The 23,119-nt window shown below is 37.5% G+C and overlaps 1 protein-coding gene across 1 annotated transcript; it reads right to left on the minus strand.

Annotated features, from left to right (window-relative positions):
* Positions 1-261: 261 nt before the first annotated feature.
* On the minus strand, positions 262-22,983 carry LOC123540985 (protein cereblon-like). Its single transcript, XM_053526777.1, has 6 exons — positions 22,827-22,983; positions 18,289-18,435; positions 15,324-15,379; positions 12,083-12,162; positions 8,141-8,223; positions 262-4,844 (listed from the first exon to the last, which is right to left on the minus strand). Exons 1-6 carry the CDS (start codon positions 22,981-22,983, stop codon positions 4,801-4,803), a joined length of 567 nt encoding a protein of 188 aa, XP_053382752.1. The 3' UTR covers positions 262-4,800.
* Between the last annotated feature and the right edge of the window lie 136 nt (positions 22,984-23,119).

The raw sequence follows: 23,119 nt of genomic DNA on the forward strand, positions 1-23,119 counted from the left end.
GCCACCCAAGGATCATTCCTGTGAAGTTTGGTGTAATTCTGCCAAGTGGTTTTCAAGAAGAAGATTTTTTTAGGAAATGTTGACGGACGGACGATGCACGCCGGACATTGAGCGGTCACAAAAGCTCACCATGAGCCATTGGCTCAGGTGAGCTAAAAATGCCCTATTACAGAACTTACACACAAAAAATTGAGATTCATAGAAACAAGGAATGTAATCAACATAATTATGAACCAATCATACAGAATAAATGGTACTTTACTACTACAGAACAACAACACTTTCTATGCTGCAAAGGATTTCATCATAGTAACCCCTTTTAGGAGTTAAAAAAACATACAATATAGCACCAAGACAAGCCAAAATCATTTCAACAACCTAAGTAAAGTATCTAAATTGATACCTATTATAAAATTCTGATTACTTTAAAAGCCAAGAGACAATCAGCAGTTTATTCATAAAATTAAATATTGTACTCTAAATAATTGTAACAGTGAAATTTTTCGAACGGGCGAAAACCTACATGGTAAAGAATACAGGACTGTAAAATGAGCTTTAAGTTCAATATATGAGCCGCGTCATGAGAAAACCAACATAGTGCGTTTGCGACCAGCATGGTTGACCAGCCTGTGCATCTGCGCAGTCTGGTCAGGATCCATGCTGTTGGCTAACGGTTTCTCTAATTGCAATAGGCTTTGAAAGCAAACAGTACTTTGCAAAAATAATGTGCATGTGTACAATTACCACATAATAAACCTTTTACAAAGGCATATTGTGAAATGAGCAATTTTCATCTTTCTTTTTAATGTGACAACAACACACATGGTATAAAACAAGAGGGCCATGATGGCCCTATATCGCTCACCTGTTATCATTGCACTTGAGGACATGAAGGTCCTCAGAAAAAATATCTAAGTCCAAAGGACAGGAACAACAAAGGGAAGAAATTTAACCAAAAAGAAAAAAAAATCTTACAAGGTACAGATATGTCAAAATACACCTAAAAATTGGAGGTACCATCCATGTTGTACCACAGAAAAGTGGTCTCGGTTTTTCCCTACGGCCAATAATAAAAAAGTTACTAAAAATAAGCTATTTATAGTAACATAAAAGGGAAGTAATTAATAATAAAAAATTATTGTAAGTGAACAAAAGAAGGATCTCCAAATAAATCGGTTGACATAAATGCAATTTCAGATCAGTATCTTCATTAGTTACGAAGATATACCCGTTTTAATTTGTAATAAAGGGGGGTAATTTGACATAAAATCAGTCCATAGTTATCTACCCTGATTGGCTCAGTCCAACTAAAGACAATAATGAAATTTCAAATAAGTCCTATAAGTACTTACTGATATAAATCCATTTTGATTACAATCAGGGGAGGTAATCAGATATAAAATAACTCTGGACCCTACGATTGGATCTGATTTGTCATGGAATCAAAGATTTATTGTTGCTGAAGATATTTTGGAAGTTTGTATCAAATAAAACCATAAATGAAGTATCTATATGGCTGCAAAACCCAAAATAGGCAATTTTGGACCTTTAAGGGGCCATAACTCTGGGACCCATGATTGAATCTGGCCAGTTCAAGAAAGGAACTAAGATCTTGTGGTAATACAAGTTGTGTGCAAGTTTGGTTAAAATCAAATCATAAATGAAGCTGCTATTGTGCAGACAAGGTCAAAATAGCTAATTCTGGCCCTTTCAGGGGCCATAACTCTAGAACCCATTAAGGGATCTGGCTGGTTTAAAAAAGGAACCAAGATCTTATGGTGACACAAATTTTGTGCAAGTTTGATTAAATTCAAATTATAAAAGAAGCTGCTATTGTGCAGACAAGGTCAAAATAGCTAATTCTGGCCCTTTCAGGGGCCATAACTCTGGAACCCATAAAGGAATTATGCCAGTTGAAGAAAGGAACCAAGATCTTATGGTGATACAAGTTGTGTGCAAGTTTGGTTAAAATAAAATCATAAATGAAGCTGCTATTGTGCAGACAAGGTCAAAATAGCTAATTTTGGCCCTTTCAGGGACCATAACTCTGGAACCCTTTATGGGATCTAGCCAGTTCAAGAAAGGAACCAAGATCTAATGGTGACACAAGTTTTGTGTAAGTTTGATTAAATTCAAATCATAAATGAAGCTGCTATTGTGCAGACAAGGTCAAAATAGCTAATTTTGGCCCTTTCAGGGGCCATAACTCTGGAACCCATAATGGGATCTAGCCAGTTCAAGAAAGGAACCGAGATCTTATGGTGATACAAGTTGTGTGCAAGTTTGGTTAAAATAAAATCATAAATGAAACCACTATCGTGCAGACACGAAATTGTTGACACACGTACAGACGGACGGACGCACGCACGCACGGACTGACGACGGACGAAGGGTGATCACAAAAGCTCACCTTGTCACTATGTGACAGGTGAGCTAAAAAACACTGTCCAAATCCCCACATGAGTAATGACATTACACCGCTACATAACCTTTACACATGATATGTAAAATACAAAATCTGAAGTTCTTTATGATTTATGTCACATACAAATGTGTAATTTTTACACATGAAATATATAAATACCCTCGTGTGTTACATAAGCATAATGATTACATGACTAGAAAATGCTTTTGTAAAAAAGCGCATGTCTCCCCAAATGCAAAGTCCTATAGGCAAGAAGTCAATAGGGGTCAGGAGGGAAAGTCAAAGAGACACTGATGGTTGGCTGCAATAGGGATCATCTACTTGGCATGTCCAGTCATCCCGCTAAATTTCAACACTCTTGGCCTAGTAGTTCTCAAGTCACTGTTCAGGCTCCTGTGACCTTGACCTTTGATCAAGTGACCTCAAAATAAATAGGGGTCATCTACTCTGCATGTCCAATCATCCTATTAAGTTTCAACATTGTAGGTCAAGTGGTTCTCAAGTTATTTCCAAAAAATGATTTTACATGAACAGGCCACTGTGACCTTGACCTTTAATAGACTGACCCCAAAATCAATAGGGGTCATCTACTCTGCATGTTCAATCATCCTATGAAGTTTCAACATTCTGGGTCAAGTGGTTCTCAAGTTATTGATCGGAACTGGTTATCAATGTTCAGGCCTCTGTGACCTTGACCTTTAACGGAGTGACCCCAAAAACAATAAGAGTCATTTACTCTGCATGAACAATCATCCTATGAAGTTTCAACATTCTGGGTCTAGATGTTCTCAAGTTATTGATTGGAAATGGTTTTCCATGTTCAGGCCTCTGTGGCCTTGACCTTTAACAGAGTGACCCTAAAATCGTAAGGGGTCATCTACTCTGCATGACCAATCATCCTATGAAGTTTCATCATTCTGGGTCAAGTGGTTCTCAAGTTACTGACCGGAAATGGTTTTCAATGTTCAGGCCCCTGTGACCTTGACCTTTCACAGAGTGACCCCAAAATCGTTAGGGGTCATCTACTCTGCATGACCAATCATCCTATTAAGTTTCAACATTCTGGGTCAAGTGGTTCTCAAGTTACTGACCGGAAATGGTTTTCAATGTTCAGGCCCCTGTGACCTTGACCTTTAATGGAGTGACCCCAAAAGCGATAGGGGTCATCTACTTTGCATGTACAATCATCCTATGAAGTTTCAACATTCTGGGTCAGGTGGTTCTCTAGTTATTGATCGGAAATGGTTTTTCATGTTCAGGCCCCTGTGACCTTGACCTTTGATGGAGTGACCCCAAAATCAATAGGGGTCATCTACTCTTCATGATCAATCATCCTATGAAGTTTCAACATTCTGGGTCAAGTGGTTCTCTAGTTATTGATCGGAAATGGTTTTCAATGTTCAGGCCCCTGTGACCTTGACCTTTGACATAGTGACCCCAAAATCAATAGGGGTCATCTACTCTTCATGACCAATCATCCTATGAAGTTTCAACATTCTGGGTCAAGTGGTTCTCTAGTTATTGATCGGAAATGGTTTTCAATGTTCAGGCCCCCGTGACCTTGACCTTTGACGGAGTGACCCCAAAAACAATAGGGGTCGTCTACTCCAGCAGCCCTACAACCCTATGAAGTTTGAAGGTTCTAGGTCAAATGGTTCTCCAGTTATTGCTCGGAAATGAAGTGTGACGTACGGACGGATGGACGGACGGACGGACAGGGCAAAAACAATATGTCTCCTGGGGGAGACATAATAATCATGTAAAATACTTTATCCCAATGATCTTAATCTTAATCTTATAACATACAAATATGCATAATCTTTACATAAGATATTTAAAACACGAAGTCCAATACCACTCATAGATTTATAGGTTGTTAGATTTGTATCAAGAAATATGCACGAGTTTCACACTGAAAATAGTGCGCGACTTTATGAGCGCAATATTAATCCTCGAAAGAAAAAGTGCATATTTCTCCATTCAAATCTAATAATCTTTTTATTACATACACATCTACACTTAAAATTATTTAAATTTTGTATTAGCCAAAGTGAAATTGAAAATATCGTCATTAAAGAACTTTTAAACGCGATGGCATAAATGAAACTGACGTCACAAGTGACGTCACACACCCCATATGAATTTCAAACTTGAACGTCAATATGGAAAAATATTGACGTTACAGGTCCCATTGAAACTTAACGGAGTTTTAATGAGTATATAATAATATGAGATACATATAATAATGCATTATCTTTATGCATGGTATTTAAAATACATATTCCAAAGACACTCATGAATTAAATCAAATACAAATGCATAATTTTTACACATGATATGTACAGTATATAATCCAAAACCCCTCACGAGTCATGTCAGCTGTTATATGACTTTGGTAAAACTATCAAGTTGTCTGCATCTGGAAAGTAAGAAAATAATACTGTATAAAAATTCTCATTTAATGAAGTACCAATTAGTATGCGCTACCAAATGTATGTGACAAAGTCAAAATAAACCAATATTAAATCTTGCCCATTCATTGCCCTTAACCTTACAGTCATATACATTCTGTACGTGCTTTATTACCAACAATTAGAAATGCATTTTGACTAAACCAAGAGCCATAATAATCATGCTTCTCCAGCATTGAACTAGTTGGAGAACTTGCGGCCATATATATACATTATATTTGGGAAATAGATTTTTAAATTAGTTTTCCGCACTTTGTTGGCAAATAAAACACAGTTCTGAGTTCAGATGCGTAGTAATCTAATCACAAAGGCCGAAGGCCTGTCAGAGTGATTAATTATGATGCATCTGAATGAAAAACGTGTTTTATTTGCCAACAAAGCACGCAAAATTAAAATCTATTTCTATTCTAACATGTTCAAATTACACCAGGAAGGGATATTAATCTGGAATAAAATGCAGTTTTAGATACGAGGGAGTAAACGGGAATAGCCAAAAGCATGTCATTTTGCGGAAAGGTGTTCTAATCGACAAGATAATACGTGGTAAAATCCTTCTTTGTTTATATAAAAGAAAATCTTAAAAGTGTTAGAATGTAGAATAATACATGACTCATGAAGACTACTCCTGAAATGTGATGAGGTCACCTCTAATTTATTAACAATGCAAAATAAGAAGGTACTGACTAATTCAAGAGCCATAACAATGCAGTTTTCTATTATCTAGCCCAATATAAATAAATTAACTGAGATCTTATGTCCATATACATTCGTTGTATGTTTTGTAATGTATTAACAATCATTGCCAAATATTAGAATTTTGACTACTATAAAGTCCGTATCTCTGGTTTTACTGCAGCAATCTTTCCCACTATCATACTATTTTAGAAACAAAGTTTCCATAATGTATTAACACTAAAATTCTTGACAGACCACAGTTAGCCATATGACATATAATGTATGATATACAACAACTAATATATAACATACATCGCTTGAAGTACGACATACGTCCAGTACAACGATGGACAACGAGTGGTAACAATAGTTCACCCTTCAGATTCAACAATATTAGAAAAGGGCTTAGGGCTTAGCCTTATGGGGTATAATATGACCGTTTGAACGCAGAATAGGACAGAGCAGAATAAATAGGCATTAACAACAGCTGTCTCATGGCAGTACCCTCGACTTTTCGAAAGCTTGTCAGCAAAATGAATTTTCTATCTAAGAATAAGTACATTATTCCAAAGTGCAAAATATGGATAAAGGATACTAAAATACAATACATTTTTGTATCAAGAAACCTAGCACAAAGTACAAAGAAAGAAAAACGGATACCTGTGACCATGACCTTCGAGCCACTGGCCTCAAAATCCCCCAAAAAAAGATCTTCCCATAGTTATACTCAATCATATGAAGTTTAAAAATTATAGCTGTTATTTTTTTAGTACTCAGAGTCTGGAAACCATTTTCAGTTTCCAGGTAACTGTGACCTTGATGTTTGACCTATTGACCACAAAAATAATAGGGATCCTTCTAGAGCGTAAAATTTGAAAGCTGCAGCTAATATACTTCATTGTCAACTTAGAACCAGGAAATGAAAGAAGAGCTGTCATAGGAGACAGCACGCTCGACAATTTCGATGCTGGATAGTGAAAATGGGCATATCTGAGGGAGCTGGAGTAGTCACTGAAGTGTTTAATTACTCCAATTTTGATGAAGGTATTGGAATAGTTTATGTTTGTGTCAAAAGAATTAAGTAAGAGAAATAAAGATAAAGTCATCAAAACATTAAGAAAATATAATTCTAAGCGAAAAAGGGGCATAATTCATGAAATATTGGTGCAAGGGTGATATTGCACCTTGTGTCATATGATGTGAGTGATAACGTGTAACAACTACTTTACGTTTGAAACAAATCCATTTAGTATTAAATAACCGAAATAGAGTGAAAGTGCACCAAAACTTTAACCTAAAATTCTAAGTAAAAAGGGAAGATAATTCATGAAATACTGGTGCTAGAGTTATGGTCCTTGTGATATATGATGTGAATGATGATGCAAAACAACTATTTTAAGATGGAATGAAATCCTCTCTGTAATAACAGAGATATAGTGAAATGCATCAAAATCAACCTTAAGTTCTAAGTAAAAGGGGCCATTATTCATGAAAAATTGGAGCCAGAGTTATGGACCTTGTGTCATATGATGTGGGTGATAAGGTGGAACAATATTTAAAGTTTGAATCAAATCCATTTAGTAATAACTGAGATAGAGTGAAACTGCAGCAAAACTTTAACCTGAAATTCTAAGTAAAAAGGGGGATAATTCATAAAATATTAGTGCAAGAGTTACAGCCCTTATGTCATATGATGCGAGTGATGATGTGGAACAACTATTTTAAGTTTGAATAAAATCCATTTAGTAATAACAGAGATAGAGTGAAAGTGCATGAAAAAATTAACCTGAAATTCTAAGTAAAACGTGGGCACAATTCACTGAAAATTGGTTCCAGAGTTATATACCTTGTGTCATTTGATGTGGATGATGATGTGGAACAACTATTTTAAATTTGAATCAAATCCATTTAGTATTAACTGAGATAGAGTGAAAGTGCACCAAAACTTTAACCTGAAATACTAAGTAAAAAGGGGGGATAATTCATGACTGTTGCATTTGATGTGGGTGTTGATGAGGAATAACTTTTTTAAGTTTCAAACAGATCCATCAAGTAATTACAGAGATAAAGAGAAAGTGTATCAAAACTTTAATCAAAGTGCAGACATGGAAGGACGCCAATGCCGGGTCGAGTAGGACAGCTCTCCTACTTTGTATAGTTGAGCTTAAAAGAACCAGGAATTAAGTACTTGACCTTTAGCTACTGAACCCAATACCAATAGGGATCTTCCTCTAGATGTACTTAATCTTTGTGTGAAGTCTGAAAGCAACAGTGGATATATTTTGAGTCGCAGACTCCATTTTCAGTCTCTGGGTTACTGTAACCTTGACCTTTGACAAAATGACCCCAAAAATGATAGCGATCCTCCTCAAGTGGTGCTTAGTCATCCTGTAAAGTTTGACAGCTATAGGTATCCCACTTTCTGACCAACAGTCCAGAAACAAAAATGCTGACAGACGGACATCGCCAGTCCACAATATGTGTTTTTTTTTTTTTTTAAACGAGACTGTGAGTCACAAAAGTCTCAGGTAGTGCACATACGAGTATATAGATGAAAAAAAGTCCTTACCATTTTCATATAAAAGATTGCCAAGCACCAGTCCATAAAATGATGTCTGTTCTTTGTCTGTTTTATCTTGTGGAATATACTCCCTGCAAGTATTAAAATATATACTCCCTGCAAGTATTAAAACAGAAATATTGAGCAGTTTATTCTATTACAGAAAGAAATTATGTCAGGTTGTTTCAAGACATTTTCCTGCTGGCTTTACTTGAAGAGTGATGATGGCTCTACTAAGGTAATATAAGACATAAAGTCTTAAGCAGCATTTACTGTGAAATCATAAATATTCATCGGGAACTAATTTTCGTGGATTTTGTGGTTGGGTCAATCCACGAAATTTAATCACAACGAACAAGTAAAATTCCCATTCATTTTATGCTCAAAAATTGAAATCCACGAACTCATATCCCTACGAAATTGCCATTTTGACCAAAACAACGAAATTTCATGCCTATGAAATTAAATTATTTTACAGTAGTATTATCGTCTTTTCTAACATAAAACTTTTTGTTTTTTAATGAGGATGTTTTAACAGGAGAGTAAACCTGTATTAACTGTGAGATTCTCATGCTCATGTGCTGTTAACATGCTCTTCACATTACAACAGTCCTGGTCTGTGGCCAAACATACTGGTAAGTGCATTTTCTCCACAGCATAAAAATCTTACCATGCTGAATTTCTACAATTTCATCTTTCAATCTAGGCAATACCATTAACTATTTGAAGGGATGCTTACCAAAAAGATACTGACTGAATAGCGAACAGTGCAGATCATGATCTACACTGGTCGCAAAGGCAGAATTAATCGTGTTCAGCATGATAAGGGTTAAAGCCTGTAAATATGGCTGACAATATGAATGAATACTTTTTTTGCCTATAAATTCCCCATTAAAAATTTTGCAAACATCATAAACATTACCAAGTCACAATAACACCCTATACAGTATTAAAACAGTCTGGAAAACTGGCCAGTACCACTATTCAGTAAAACCGGCTAGAATCACTGTTCAGGAAAACTGGCCAGTCCTACTGTTCAGAAAAACTGGCCAGTCCCACTGTTTAGAAAAACCGACTAGCCCCACTGTTCAGGAAAACTGGCCAGTCCCACTGATCAGGAAATCTGGCCAGTCCCACTGTACAAGAAAACTTGCTAGTCCCACTGTTCAGGAAAACCAGCCAGACCAACTGTTCAGGAAAACTGGCCAGTCCCACTGTTCAGGAAAACTTGCTAGTATCACTGTTCAGGAAAACTGGCCAGGCCCACTGTTCAGCTTGCCCGTGTCATTGTTTCTGGAAAACTGGCCAGACCCACTGTTCAGGAAAACTTGCCAGTGTCACTGTTTCTGGAAAACTGGCCAGACCCACTGTTCAGAAAAACCAGACAGTCCCACTGCTCAGGTAAACTGGCCAGACCCACTATTCAGGAAAACCAGACACTCCCACTGCTCAGAAAAACTGGCCAGACCCACTGTTCAGGAAAACTGGCCAGACCCACTGTTCAGGAAAACTGGCCAGACCCACTGTTCAGAAAAATTTTCCACATTCTTCATAATATCACAGAGACTTGTATACCCCAAACATAATATATTGTATGATACATTATAGGAGAGATCGCCGTGACCTCACGCATAAACACCTGTTTATCTGGTGGTGGGCTAAACAAATGTTTTTACAGCGTTTGTGTATGGGATCGGAATTTTTAATTTTTAATAATTTTTTCACTAATTTATGGATTTTAAAAATTCAAAAAGTTTTGAAATGTTTAGGATTTTCATATTTTCTCATTCAAATATCTTTTTAAAATGAAAAGCCATTTTAAATGATATATGATTTTAATAGCGGCATAACGATGCTCTGAAGTTTTGGATAAAACACTGTAAGTTAAGCGTTCATAATTAATCCATTTTATTTCGAAATAATAATTAAAAGTAATCAGTAAATTGCTTGTTTTATATCCTTTCCATTGATAAACAAGAGCTGTCACTAATGGTGACAAATGCCCCCGCAGCACCTTGACCTTTGACCTGGTGATCCCAAAGTCAGTAGGGGTGGTGTACTCAATAAGTACTATCAGCATGTGAAGTTTGAAGGTCCTGGATGAAGTGGTTCGCATGTAAAGTACCTTCATGCAAAAGTTAACATTGGCCCCTGTGACCTTGACCTTTGACCTAGTGACCCCAAAGTCAATAGGGTTGGTGTACTCATAAAATACTATCAGCATGTAAAGTTTGAAGGTCCTTGGTGAAGTGGTTCGCAAGAAAAGTGCCTTCATGCAAAAAGTTAATGTTGGCCCCTGTGACCTTGACCTTTGACCTTGTGACCCCAAAGTCAGTAGGGGTCGTGTACTCAGTAAGTACTATCAGCATGTGAAGTTTGAAGGTCCTGGGTGCAGTGGTTCGCGAGTAAAGTGCCTTCATGCAAAAAAGTTAACATTGGCCCCTGGGACCTTGACCTTTGACCTGGTGACCCCAAAGTCAGTAGGGGTCATATACTAAATAAGTACTATCAGCACGTGAAGTTTAAAGGTCCTGTGTGCAGTGGTTTGCGAGTAAAGTGCCTTCATGCAAAAAGTTAACGTTGGCCCCTGTGACCTTGACCTTTGACCTGGTGACCCAAAAGTCAGTAGGAGTGGTGTACTCAATAAGTACTATCAGCACGTGAAGTTTGAAGGTCCTGGGTGCAGTGGTTCGCAAGTAAAAGGCCTTTATGCAAAAAGTTAACGTTGGCCCCTGTGACCTTGACCTTTGACCTGGTGATCCCAGTCAGTAGGGGTGGTATACTCAATAAGTACTATCAGCATGGGAAGTTTGAAGGTCCTGGGTGCAGTGGTTTGCGAGTAAAGTGCCTTCATGCAAAAAAGTTAACGTTGTGACGAACGAACGAACGAATGAACGAACTAACTAACGAACTAACGAATGGACGGACAGTTGAAAACAAATATGCCTCCCTTCGGGGGCATAAAAAATAATGATATCATATTTGTTTTAGGAAAGATTAAGCCATTATCACTGTTTACAAAAAATCCATGGATGTTCAGCGTCTGCCCAATCGCCCTTTTGTCTTATCAGTTCTAAAAATAGAAAATACAATGGATTTGTATACAAACACGAGTTATCTCTAAAGGTGATTAATATCTCAGATGTTGTTTTGATATTGGGAAAGTAAAATATTGTGATGACCTTTGACCTTCAAATGTGACCTTGACCATGGACCTAATGAACTGAGTTGTGCACTTTGTGTGCCATCTTGATAATAAACAATTGGTGCTAGTTTCATAAAAATCCTTCCACAGGTTTAGAAGATACAGAGCAGACACAAATTTCAGCTATATCGTCTTTGATCTCTAAGTAAGACCTTGACTTTGGACCTAGTGACCTGTCATGTGTTCTGCAAATGGCCTTGATAAGGTAAATTATTGATGCTAGTTTTAGGAAAATCTTACAAATGGTTTTAACAATAATTACGGTTGGTTGTTTTGGGTTTAACACCATTTTTTAACAGTATTTCAGTTATGTATTGGCAGGCAGTTAACCTAACCAGTGTTCCTGGATTCTGTACCAGTACAAACCTGTTCTCCGCAAGTAACTGCCAACTTCCCCAAATGAATCAGAGGTGGAGGACAAATGATTTCTATCAAATCGTCATGGAGAACACACCCCTCCCTAGGGCTCGAACTCAAGCGACCCTACGATCTGTAGATCTGCGCTCTTCTGAATGAGCTAAACAGGCGGTCTTTGACAATATAATATTTAGTTAAGCTATTCAAACTTTCTAAAATTATGCTAGTTGACCTTTGGCATCCAACTGCCACCTTCGCCTTGGACCTATAGAGACCCGTGTTGTGTGCTCTTCATGCTGGTCGTGATGTGGTGAGTGATTGGAGCAAACACATATCAAGGAACTCCAACTCCAACATACTTTGTATCTGGGGTATAATAAGGTATTTACCATCCTATATGCTGTCTACACTGTGGACATCCTAAAATAATCCAATTAAATCCTGGCCACCAGGTGTCTCCACCAGTTTCCTAAAATAATAATGAATGTACATTAATTTCCCATACAGAAAACAGGAAAATAAGAAACAGATTTTTCATTAACTTCAAGTTAAGCCATATAGCAGCAGCAAAGTTGTTTCATTTAAAGGACTGAATACAAAAATAATGGAAAGATGGCTGCTGAGTGTAAGGCACCCTGCACTAAACCAATATGTGCCTTTTGAAAAGACATGCATTATTCAAATACTGTTTGTTTTACACCTCTGTTTTCGTTGTTTTATTTTGTTAGGTTTAAAGTCACCCCAAAACAATTACAGGTCATATGGTGACTTTCAAGGTTTTTTGATGGTGGGGAAGTGCTCAAGTGCTTCTCCACCAGCTTCTAGGTATTATTATAAGCATGGGTGGGATCCTGGGTAGACCCACCAACCTTCTGTAACCCAGCTGGATGGCTTCCTAACATAAATACTCTGAGGGAGGCTCGAAACCTACACTGGTGCGGGACAAGTGATTTTGAAGTCAGTGACTTTAACCACTCGGCCACAGAGGCACCAATTTCAAAGGTGTGTGTAGTGTTATTAAAATAATAGCTATAGTTCAGAATCTTACCCTGGGAGATCAACTCATAATGATAAAGACTTGCATTAGTTTGAAAGCATTCGACCTTGTGGTTTCTAAAAACAAGAGGACCATGATGGTCCTGAATCGCTCACCTCTTCCTACATGACCCAGTTTTGAGTATGACGTCGTTTTTTTCTATTATTTGACATAGTGACCTAGTTTTTGAGCTCATGTGACCCAGTTTTGAACTTGACCTAGATATTATCAAGATAAAAATTCTGACCAACTTTCATGAAGATCCATTGAAAAATATGGTCTCTAGAGAGGTCACAAGGTTTTCCTATTATTTGACCTATTGACCTAGTTTTCGAAGGTACGTGACCCTGTTTTGAACTTTACCTAGATATCATCAAGGTGAACACTCTCACTAAATTTCATGAAGATCTCATGAAAAATATGGCCTCTAGAGAGGTCACAAGGTTTTTCTATTTTTATACCTACTGACCTAGTTTTCACCGCACGTGACCCAGTTTCCAAACTGACCTAGATATTATCAAGGTGAACATTCAAGTCAATTTTCATGAAGATCCATTGAAAAATATGGCCTCTAGAGAGGTCAAGGGATTGTAATAATTTTAGACCTACTGACCTAGTTTTTGACCGCAGTTGACCCAGTTTCAAACTTGACCTAGATATCATCAAGATGAACATTCAGACCAACTTTCATACAGTTCCCATGAAAAGTATGGCCTCTAGAGAGGTCACAAGGTTTTTTTATTATTTGACCTACTGACCTAGTTTTTTAAGGCACGTGACCCAGTTTCAAACTTAACCTAGATATCATCAAGGTGAACATTCTGACCAATTTTTATGGAGATCCATTCATAAGAATGGCCTCTAGAGAGGTCACAAGGTTTTTCTATTTTTAGACCTACTGACCTAGTTTTTGACAGCACATGACCCTGTTTCGAACTTCACCTAGATATCATCAAGATGAACATTCAGACCAATTTTCATACAGATCCCATGAAAAATATGGCCTTTAGAGAGGTCACAAGGTTTTTCTATTATTTGAGACCTACTGACCTAGTTTTTGACGGCACGTGACCAACTTTCAAACTTGACCTAGATATCATCAAGATGAACATTCAGACCAACTTTCATACAGATCCCATGAAAAATATGGCCTCTAGAGAGATCACAAGGTTTTTCTATTATTTGACCTACTGACCTAGTTTTTGAAGGCACGTGACCCACTTTCGAACCTGACCTAGATATCATCAAGGTGAACGTTCTGACCAATTTTCATGAAGATCCATTAAAATATATGGCCTCTAGAAAGGTCACAAGGTTTTTCTATTTTTAGACCTACTGACCTAGTTTTTGACCACACGTGACCCAGTTTCGAACCTGACCTAGATATCATCAAGATGAACATTCAGACCAACTTTCATACAGATCACATGAAAAGTGACCTCTAGAGTTGTCACAAGCAAAAGTTTACGGACGCACGGACGGCGGACGACAGACTCCGCGCGATCACAAAAGCTCACCTTGTCACTTTGTGAAGTTTCATTAAATTGTGTGTAAGGGTTTGGTAGATTAGGCACGCACAAGATTGCATATGCAGACTGTATGTACATAGTATGTTAACAAGAAACAAAGTCCCATAACTCTGCAATTTTTGTCGCTGAAAGAACCTAACATGCCACATGCATAACTACTGTTGTTACTGATCACTTGTGTGAAGTTTCATTAAATTGTGTCAAGGGGATGAGGAGAGATGGTGCGCACAAGATTGTGCCTATGTATATAGTATAGTAACAAAAAAACAAAGTCCCATAACTCTGCAAATTTTTTTTCTGAAAGAACCTAACTTGCGCCATGCACAACTACTGTTGTTACTGATCACTTGTGTGAAGTTTCATTAAATTGTGTCAAGGGGATGAGGAGAGATGGTGCGCACAAGATTGTGTCTATGTATATAGTATAGTAACAAAAAAACAAAGTCCCATAACTCTGCAAATTTTTTTTCTAAAAGAACTTAACATGCCCCATGCACAACTACTGTTGGTACTGATCACTTGTGTGAAGTTTCATTAAATTGTGTCAAGGGGATGAGGAGAGATGGTGCGCACAAGATTGTGTCTATGTATATAGTACAGTAACAAAAAAAACAAATTCCCATAACTCTGCAAAAAAATTTTCTAAAAGAACCTAACATGCCCCATGCACAACTACTGTTGGTACTGATCATTTGTGTGAAGTTTCATTAAATTCTGTCAAGGGGATAAGGAGAGATGGTGCACACAAGATTGCGTCTACGGACAGATGGACAGACAGACAACCTGAAACCAGTATACCCCCCCTTACAACTTTGTTGTCGGGGGGTACAATAAATAATTTCTAAGTTAGAAAGGTGCATAATTTTAACAAAATATAAGCTAGATTTATGTAACTGAGCCTGTAAGGTCATCTTATGAGACAAAGACATGTGAAGTTTAAAAGCAGTTGAAAGTAGTTTTTCAGAAACCTACCTACACGCAAAACTGCTGTGGCACGGACGTGAATGCCACTGATTGCTTGAAAAATTTGTAATAGTTGAACTTAGAAATGAAATTTATATTTACCTTGCTGGCTCTTAGGACACTGGCTGTTTTAGAGGTCACTACTTCATAAAGTACACCTGAAATAAAACATATGCTTGTTGAAATAGTAGCTTGTTCTTCACAAATCCTTACTTAAACCGAAAGTAGAGGTAACACAGTGATGTAGGTGTGCAGTGCATTCATACCGGTTAGAATCAACGTGAGAATGGAACTCAACTGCAGTCTACAGAAGCAATCCGAACAAGAAAGAAGTATCAAGAATAATTAATATAACTTGTAAGAACTTTCTTCCTAGTGGATGTAAAATACATAATGTCTTACCTAAAGACTGAGTAAGAAATCCAGGAAACTTTTATCAAGCATAGTTAACAGACTTAAACTGCTTCACTATAACTTTAACCGTTACCCTGCTATATTTCTATAATGGACTGGTCCATCTTTCAATTTGGACAGTACCACTTATTATTCAAAGGGGTTTTCACTGAAAATTTACTGACTGAATAGCGAACAGTGCAGACCATGATCAGACTGCACAGATGTGCAGGCTGTTCTTGGTCTACACTGGTCGCAAAGGCAGAATCATCTGCCGCCAACAGGCTAATGGTTAAATAAACAATCACTGTGACAGTAGATTGGATGTGATTTGTGTGGCCTACACTTTCTGATTTGATAGTGAAGACACTTATTTTGTGTTGTTTCAAATTCACATCTGAAAAGCCAAAATCTACAAAACGTATCCTGGTTCATAATAATAGCCATTTTAGATTTGCAGGTTGCACTGTACATACACAATAGTGAAACTAAAACAATCTCAGAGGTAGAGTGATTTGCAGAACTTATGCACAATCAGTTACCATAAAAAATGAAACCAAGTGTTTGTATCATTAAAAACCTGTAGCATTTTTAAACAAGAGGACCATGATGGTCCTGAATTGCTCACCTCTTCCAACATGACCCAGTTTTGAGTATGACGTCGTTTTTTCTATTATTTGACATAGTGACCTAGTTTTTGAGCTCATGTGACCCAGTTTTGAACTTGACCTAGATATTATCAAGATAAAAATTCTGACCAATTTTCATGAAAATCCATTGAAAAATATGGTCTCTAGAGAGGTCACAAGGTTTTTCTATTATTTGACCTATTGATCTAGTTTTCGAAGGTACGTGATCCTGTTTTGAACTTTACCTAGATATCATCAAGGTGAACATTCTCACTATTTTTCATGAAGAACTCATGAAAAATATGGCCTCTAGAGAGGTCACAGGTTTTTCTATTTTTATACCTACTGGCCTAGTTTTTGACCGCATGTGACCCAGTTTCGAAACTGACCTAGATATCATCAAGGTGAACATTCAGATCAATTTTCATGAAGATCCATTGAAAAATATGGCCTCTAGAGAGGTCAAAAGATTTTTCTAATTTTAGACCTACTGACATAGTTTTTGACCGCAGTTGACCCAGTTTCAAACTTGACCTAGATATCATCAAGGTGAACATTCTGACCAATTTTTATGGAGATCCATTCACAAGTATGGCCTCTAGAGATCACAAAGTTTTTCTATTTTTAGACTTACTGACCCAGTTTCTGACCGCACATAACCCTGTTCCGAACTTGACCTAGATATCATCAAGATGAACATTCTGACCAACTTTCATACAGATCCCATGAAAAATATGGCCTTTAGAGAGGTCAGAAGGTTTTTCTATTATTTGACCTACTGACCTAGTTTTTGATGACACGTGACCCACTTTCAAACTTGATCTAGATATCATCAAGATGAACATTCAGACCAACTTTCATACAGATCACACGAAAAATATGGCCTCTAGAGAGGTCATAAGGTTTTTCTATTATTTGACCTACTGACTTAATTTTTGATGGCATGTGACCCACTTTCGAGCTTGACCTTGATATCATCAAGGTGAACATTCTGACCAATTTTCATGAAGATCTCATGAAATATTTGGCCTCTAGAGAGGTCACAAGGTTTTTCTATTTTTAGACCTACTGACCTAGTTTTTGATCCCATGTGACCCAGTTTCGAACTTGACCTAAATATCACCAAGATGAACATTCAGACCAACTTTCATACAGATCCCATGAAAAATATGGCCTTTAGAGAGGTCACAAGGTTTTTCTATTATTTGACCTACTGACCTAAATTTTGACGGCATGTGACCCAGTTTCAAATCTGATCTAGATATCATCAAGGTGAACGTCTGACCAATTTTCACAAAGATCTTGTGAAATATATGGCCTCTAGAGAGGTCACAAGGTTTTTCTATTTTTAGACCTACTGACCTAGTTTTTGACCGCACGTGACCCAGTTTCGACCTTGGCCTAGATATCATCAAGGTGAACGTTCTGACCAATTTTCATGAGGATCTTGTGAAATATATGGCCTCTAGAGAGGTCACAAGGTTTTTCTATTTTTAGACCTACTGACCTAGTTTTTGACGGCACGTGACCCAGTTTCGAACTTGACCTAGATATCATCAAGGTGAACGTTCTGACCTATTTTCATGAAGATCTTATGAAATACATGGCCTCTAGAGAGGTCACAAGGTTTTTCTATTTATAGACCTACTGACCTAGTTTTTGACGGCACGTGATCCAGTTTCGAACCTGACCTAGATATCATCAAGGTGAACGTTCTGACCAACTTTCATGAAGATCTTGTGAAATATATGGCCTCTAGAGAGGTCACAAGGTTTTTCCATTTTTAGACCTACTGACCTACTTTTGATGGCACGTGACCCAGTTTCGAACTTGACCTAGATATCATCAAGATGAACATTCTGACCAACTTTCATAAAGATCCCATGAAAAATGTGACCTCTAGAGTGGTCACAAGCAAAAGTTTACGGACGCACGCACGCACGGACGGACGACGGACACCGCGCTCACCTTGTCACTTTGTGACAGGTAAGCTAAAAAAAAAAAACAACTGAATTTCACATTCAATAGAAAAAACAACAACAAACCATGTGGATTTTTGAACAGTTGTATAAGCACACCCCGCTTTGGTCTGAACGTGTCATTCCTCTGTCTCATTGCAAGCTTGCTTGGAATGTTCACCATTTCTGATACCTGGACAATTTCATGACCACATTTTCTACACAGGAAATAATCTGTGAATGAAACAAAAAAAAGTCTTACATCATTTGAGCCGCACCATGAGAAAACCAACATAGTTGAATGTTTCAGCGCTTTTGAACGTTTATTTTATAGATGAAAAAGAGCGCTATAAAAATCTGGTAAATAATTATAATGATAGTGCGTCTGCGAAAAGCATGGACCCAGACCAGCCTGCTGTTGGCTTTCAAAGCCTATTGCAATTAGAGAAACCGTTAGCGCAGGCTGGTCTGGATCCATGTTGGTCGCAAATATGCACTATGTTGGTTTTCTCATGGTGCAGCTCATTTAATAAATTGTCACATTGTTTCCAACCTGATTCACAATTTGGTGAGAGAATTATTTAGGTACAGTATTTGATAATACATGTATTCAAAAGCCATAGGTTTAAAGTTACTTGCCCAGCTTGGGAGTAATTTTTCAGCAAGTCCATTTCCACCAAGTTTGGCATGGAATGTATATATGACATTGAAAAATGTAAAAAGTGGGAAAATGCTAGAAGAATGTAGTTTCTGCATTATTTCAAAAGCGTTGTAATGGTTTACTACTTTCTGCACAATACAAAAAAGTCTTATGTCAGTAAGTTTGTACCACTAGTCACTTTCAGAGTGCTCTTTTCATTGATTTTAAGAGAGGAAGTGTTTTTTTGCCCAAAATGTGTGGGTTAGTCTCTGGCTGCAAGTTTTTTTCCAACCTGACATCTGGTGCCTAGCAAGAAGCCTGGTGACGATAACATTACCAATGGTTAGTCTTACCATTTGTAATTTATTTTTAGCTCTCAAATGAAATTCAAAAATGATTGTAAATCTAGTGGGGATAATGTCATCACCAGGTTTCGGATTTGATTCACAATTGAGAGAAACCTAACACAAAGTACAAACAAGAGCACCGCCTTGCAGGTGCTGATGCTCATCTGATTTTTTTTTGTATCATATTAAAATAGAAAAATTGTCCTACCCATGATTTTCTAAGTCCAAAAAGGGCCATAATTCTTGCAAAAAGTAGGATGGAGTTATATTTCTTGATGTACAGAGTCAGCTTATGATGGTGAACAACAGTTGCAAGTTTCAAAGCAATAGCTTTGATAGTTTATGAGACAAGAGGGCCATGATGGCCCTATATCGCTCACCTGAGTAGAGTTGCTTACTTGAACAAGATCTAGGCCTTCTGGTTTATTTTTAGCAAATTTATGAAGATTTCCCTATGTACAATCAAGTAACCCTGGGGCTGGGTAAATTTGACCCTGCGTTGGGGGAGGGGGAGTCAAGATTTGAACAATTTTTGTAGAGGTCCACTAGGCAATGCTACATGTCAAATATCTAAGCTCTAGGCCTTCTGTTGTTTTTTTTAGAAAATTTTAAAGATTTTTCTATGTACAATCAAGTAACCCCATAGGGTGGAGCCAATTTAACCCCAGGGGTCATGATTTGAAATTTTTTTGTAGAAGTCTACTAGGCCATGCTACAATGTCATGTCAAATATCTAAGCTCTAGGCCTTCTGGTTTATTTTTAGAAATTTTCATATGTAAAATCAAGTGACCCCTAGGGCGGGGTCAATTCTGACCCCGGGGTCATGATTTGAACAAATTTAGTAGAGGTCCACTAGGCAATGCTACACGTCAAATATCTAAGCTCTAGGCCTTCTGGTTTATTTTTAGATTTTTTTTTTGAAGATTTTCCTATGTAAAATCAAGTGATCCCTGGGGCGGGGTCAATTTTGACCCCTGGGTCATGATTTGAAATAACTGTAGTAGATGTCCACTAGGCAATGCCACTTGTCAAATATCAAAGCTCCAGGGCTTATGCTTTTTGAGAAGAAGATTTTTTAAGATTTTCCTATGTAGAATCAAGTAAACCCTGGGGCGGGGTCAATTTTGACCCCGGGGTCATGATTTGAACAAACTTGGTAGAAGTCCATTAGGCAATACTTCACACCATATATCTAAGCTCTAGGGCTTTTGGTTTTTGAGAAGAAGATTTTTTAAGATTTTCCTATGTAAAATCAAGTGACCCCTGGGGCGGGGTCAAATTTGACCCTGGGGAACATGATTTAAACAAATTTTGTAGAGGTCCAATAGGCAATGCTACATGTCAAATATCTAAGCTCTAGGCCTTCTAGTTTATTTTTAGAAATTTTTTGAAGATTTTCATATGTAAAATCAAGTGACCCCTGGGGTGGGGTCAATTTTGACCCCGGGGTCATGATTTGAACAACTTTAGTAGAGGTCCACTAGGCAATGCTACATGTCAAATATCTAAGCTCTAGGACTTCTTGTTTATGAGAAGAAGATTTTTTAAGATTTTCCTATGTAAAATCAAGTGACCCCTGGGGCGGGGTCAATTTTGACCCCAGGGTCATGATTTGAACAAAACTGGTAGAGGTCCACTAGGCAATGCTTCACACCAAATATCTAAGCTCTAGGGCTTCTGGTTTTTGAGAAGAAGATTTTTAAAGTTTTTCCTTTTGGTTGCCATGGCAACCAGAATTCTGTATGGAATTCAATTCTTTGAACAATTTTTAAAGAAGACCATCCAAGGAACATCCCTGTGAAGTTTCATCAAAATTGGCCTGTTGGTTTAGGAGGAGATGTTGTTTAAAGGAAAGTGTGGACGGACGACGGACGGACGGACGGACGGACGGACGGACGGACGCCGGACGGTGAGCGATCACAATACCTCACCCTGAGCACTTTGTGCTCAGGTGAGCTAAAAAGCTGACCTAAACCTAAAACTTAACCAAGAAATCTGATTTTCTAAGTCCAAAAAGGGGCAATAATTCTTGCAAAAAGCAGGACAGAGTTATGTTTCTTAATGTACAGGGTCAGCTATTTATGGTGAATAAGTGTTGCAAGTTTCAAAGCAATACCTTCGATAGTTTAGGAGAAAAGCTGACCTAAACATAAAACTTAACCAGGCAACGCCGACGCCGATCAAGTGATAACAATAACTCATCTTTTTTTTCAAAAAATCAGATGAGCTAAAAATGGCTAAGCATATTTTCCGAGGATCTATAATATTATGTTCAAATCCCAGTCATTATTCCCACCAAATGACAAAATCAACTAATACAAACAGCATAATATCAACATCATACTTTGTTTCAGCTGCTATGAATTTAGACAAGAGGGCCATAATGGCCCTATATCACAGAGTTGATTGGGCCTACTGACCTAGTTTTTGACTTATATGAACCAGTTTCAAACTTGACATAGAGATCATCAAGACAAACATCATTCTGACCAAGTTCTGATCCAAGTTTCATGAAAATAGGATCATAAATCTGGTCTCAAGAGTGTTAACAAGCTTTTCATGTGATTTGAGCATGTGACCTAGTTTTAGATCCCACATGTCCTAGATTTGAACTTGAACTAGGTATCATGAAGATAAACATTCTGACTAAGTTTCATGAAGATAAGTCATAAATCTGGCCTCTAGAGTGTTAACAAACTTTTCCTTTATTTGATCAGGTGACCTAGTTTTGTACCCCAAATGATCAAAATACGAATCCCTTCATAGATTGTTGAGTTACAGACCAGACAGGAGAAAAAATTTGTTGACCTAGGGGTTCAGGCTTTGTGCATGACACGTCATCTTATTAAAATCCCTTGAGGAATTACAGATTAATGGACTGGACACGAAAAGGGACAGACGGTAAGCGCAATCCTATAGTCACCAGTAGGGGACTAAAAAAGATATAATTGGACATTGCCATGGGTGATCCAATGAAATCAAATGTAATAAGAACAAATGAATGCACACAAGAAGTGAATTACTAGTTAGATTAAATATGCATCATTATAATTAATAATCTATATCAATATAGAAAAATGTACAAACAGGAAGGGTAGGTTTGACAGCCTATTTCAATATAAATTTAGACTGTGACGCACTGTAGACCTGGAGCACCTGTATAAATTACACAATCCGGTATATACCGTATTCAAACAATTTGAATGAATTTCAGAAAAGTATCTTTAATGTATATATTTTGTAGCCATGCCCATGGTAATACTTATCCAAACCTTTAGTCAGTACATTATACATATTACACTAAAAGCATATGGACATGATAATTTGCATATTTTTGCTGTGCGCTCCAATTGAAAATCACTTCCAGACATGTGCAGACTCTGCAATGAACACTGCTGAGAGTCTTTATCCTTGCAAGATGATGCACAAGGAAGGCTATTTGAAAGACCTACAGTATCATTCTTAGAAAGATGGAGTTTACAACGTTTAGCTTGAACAAAAGAAGAGTAGCCTAATCAGACAGTAATTCTATCCGAAAAATGTCACAGACAACCACTAGTTCTCTTAGACAATTCCTGCATAAATGTAGAGTGACATGACACTTTATATATTGAAAAGGAGCTTTTTCAATTTTTACCATGGAAATCGACTGAGCCTGCAAATATGGCATTGTTTATAACACTAAGTATTGCCACAAGTACCGAAAACTTCAAAATAGACAAAAATTTACACATCGTGGGGGCTGACATCTTGACATATGCATGATGGGATTTGCTTACATTCCAAAATTGCATGACATTTGTCACGTGGATTACCCACTTTCTGACCAATCAGGTGCAACTGAGAAATTGGCAACCGCTCTTCTGTTGAAACAGTTTCCAAGACGATAACTCGCTTACTGGCTCAAAGTAGAGCAACCGCATTTGACTT

Source organism: Mercenaria mercenaria, chromosome 16 (assembly GCF_021730395.1).
Source record: "Mercenaria mercenaria strain notata chromosome 16, MADL_Memer_1, whole genome shotgun sequence".
Classification (NCBI taxonomy): Eukaryota; Metazoa; Mollusca; class Bivalvia; order Venerida; family Veneridae; genus Mercenaria; species Mercenaria mercenaria.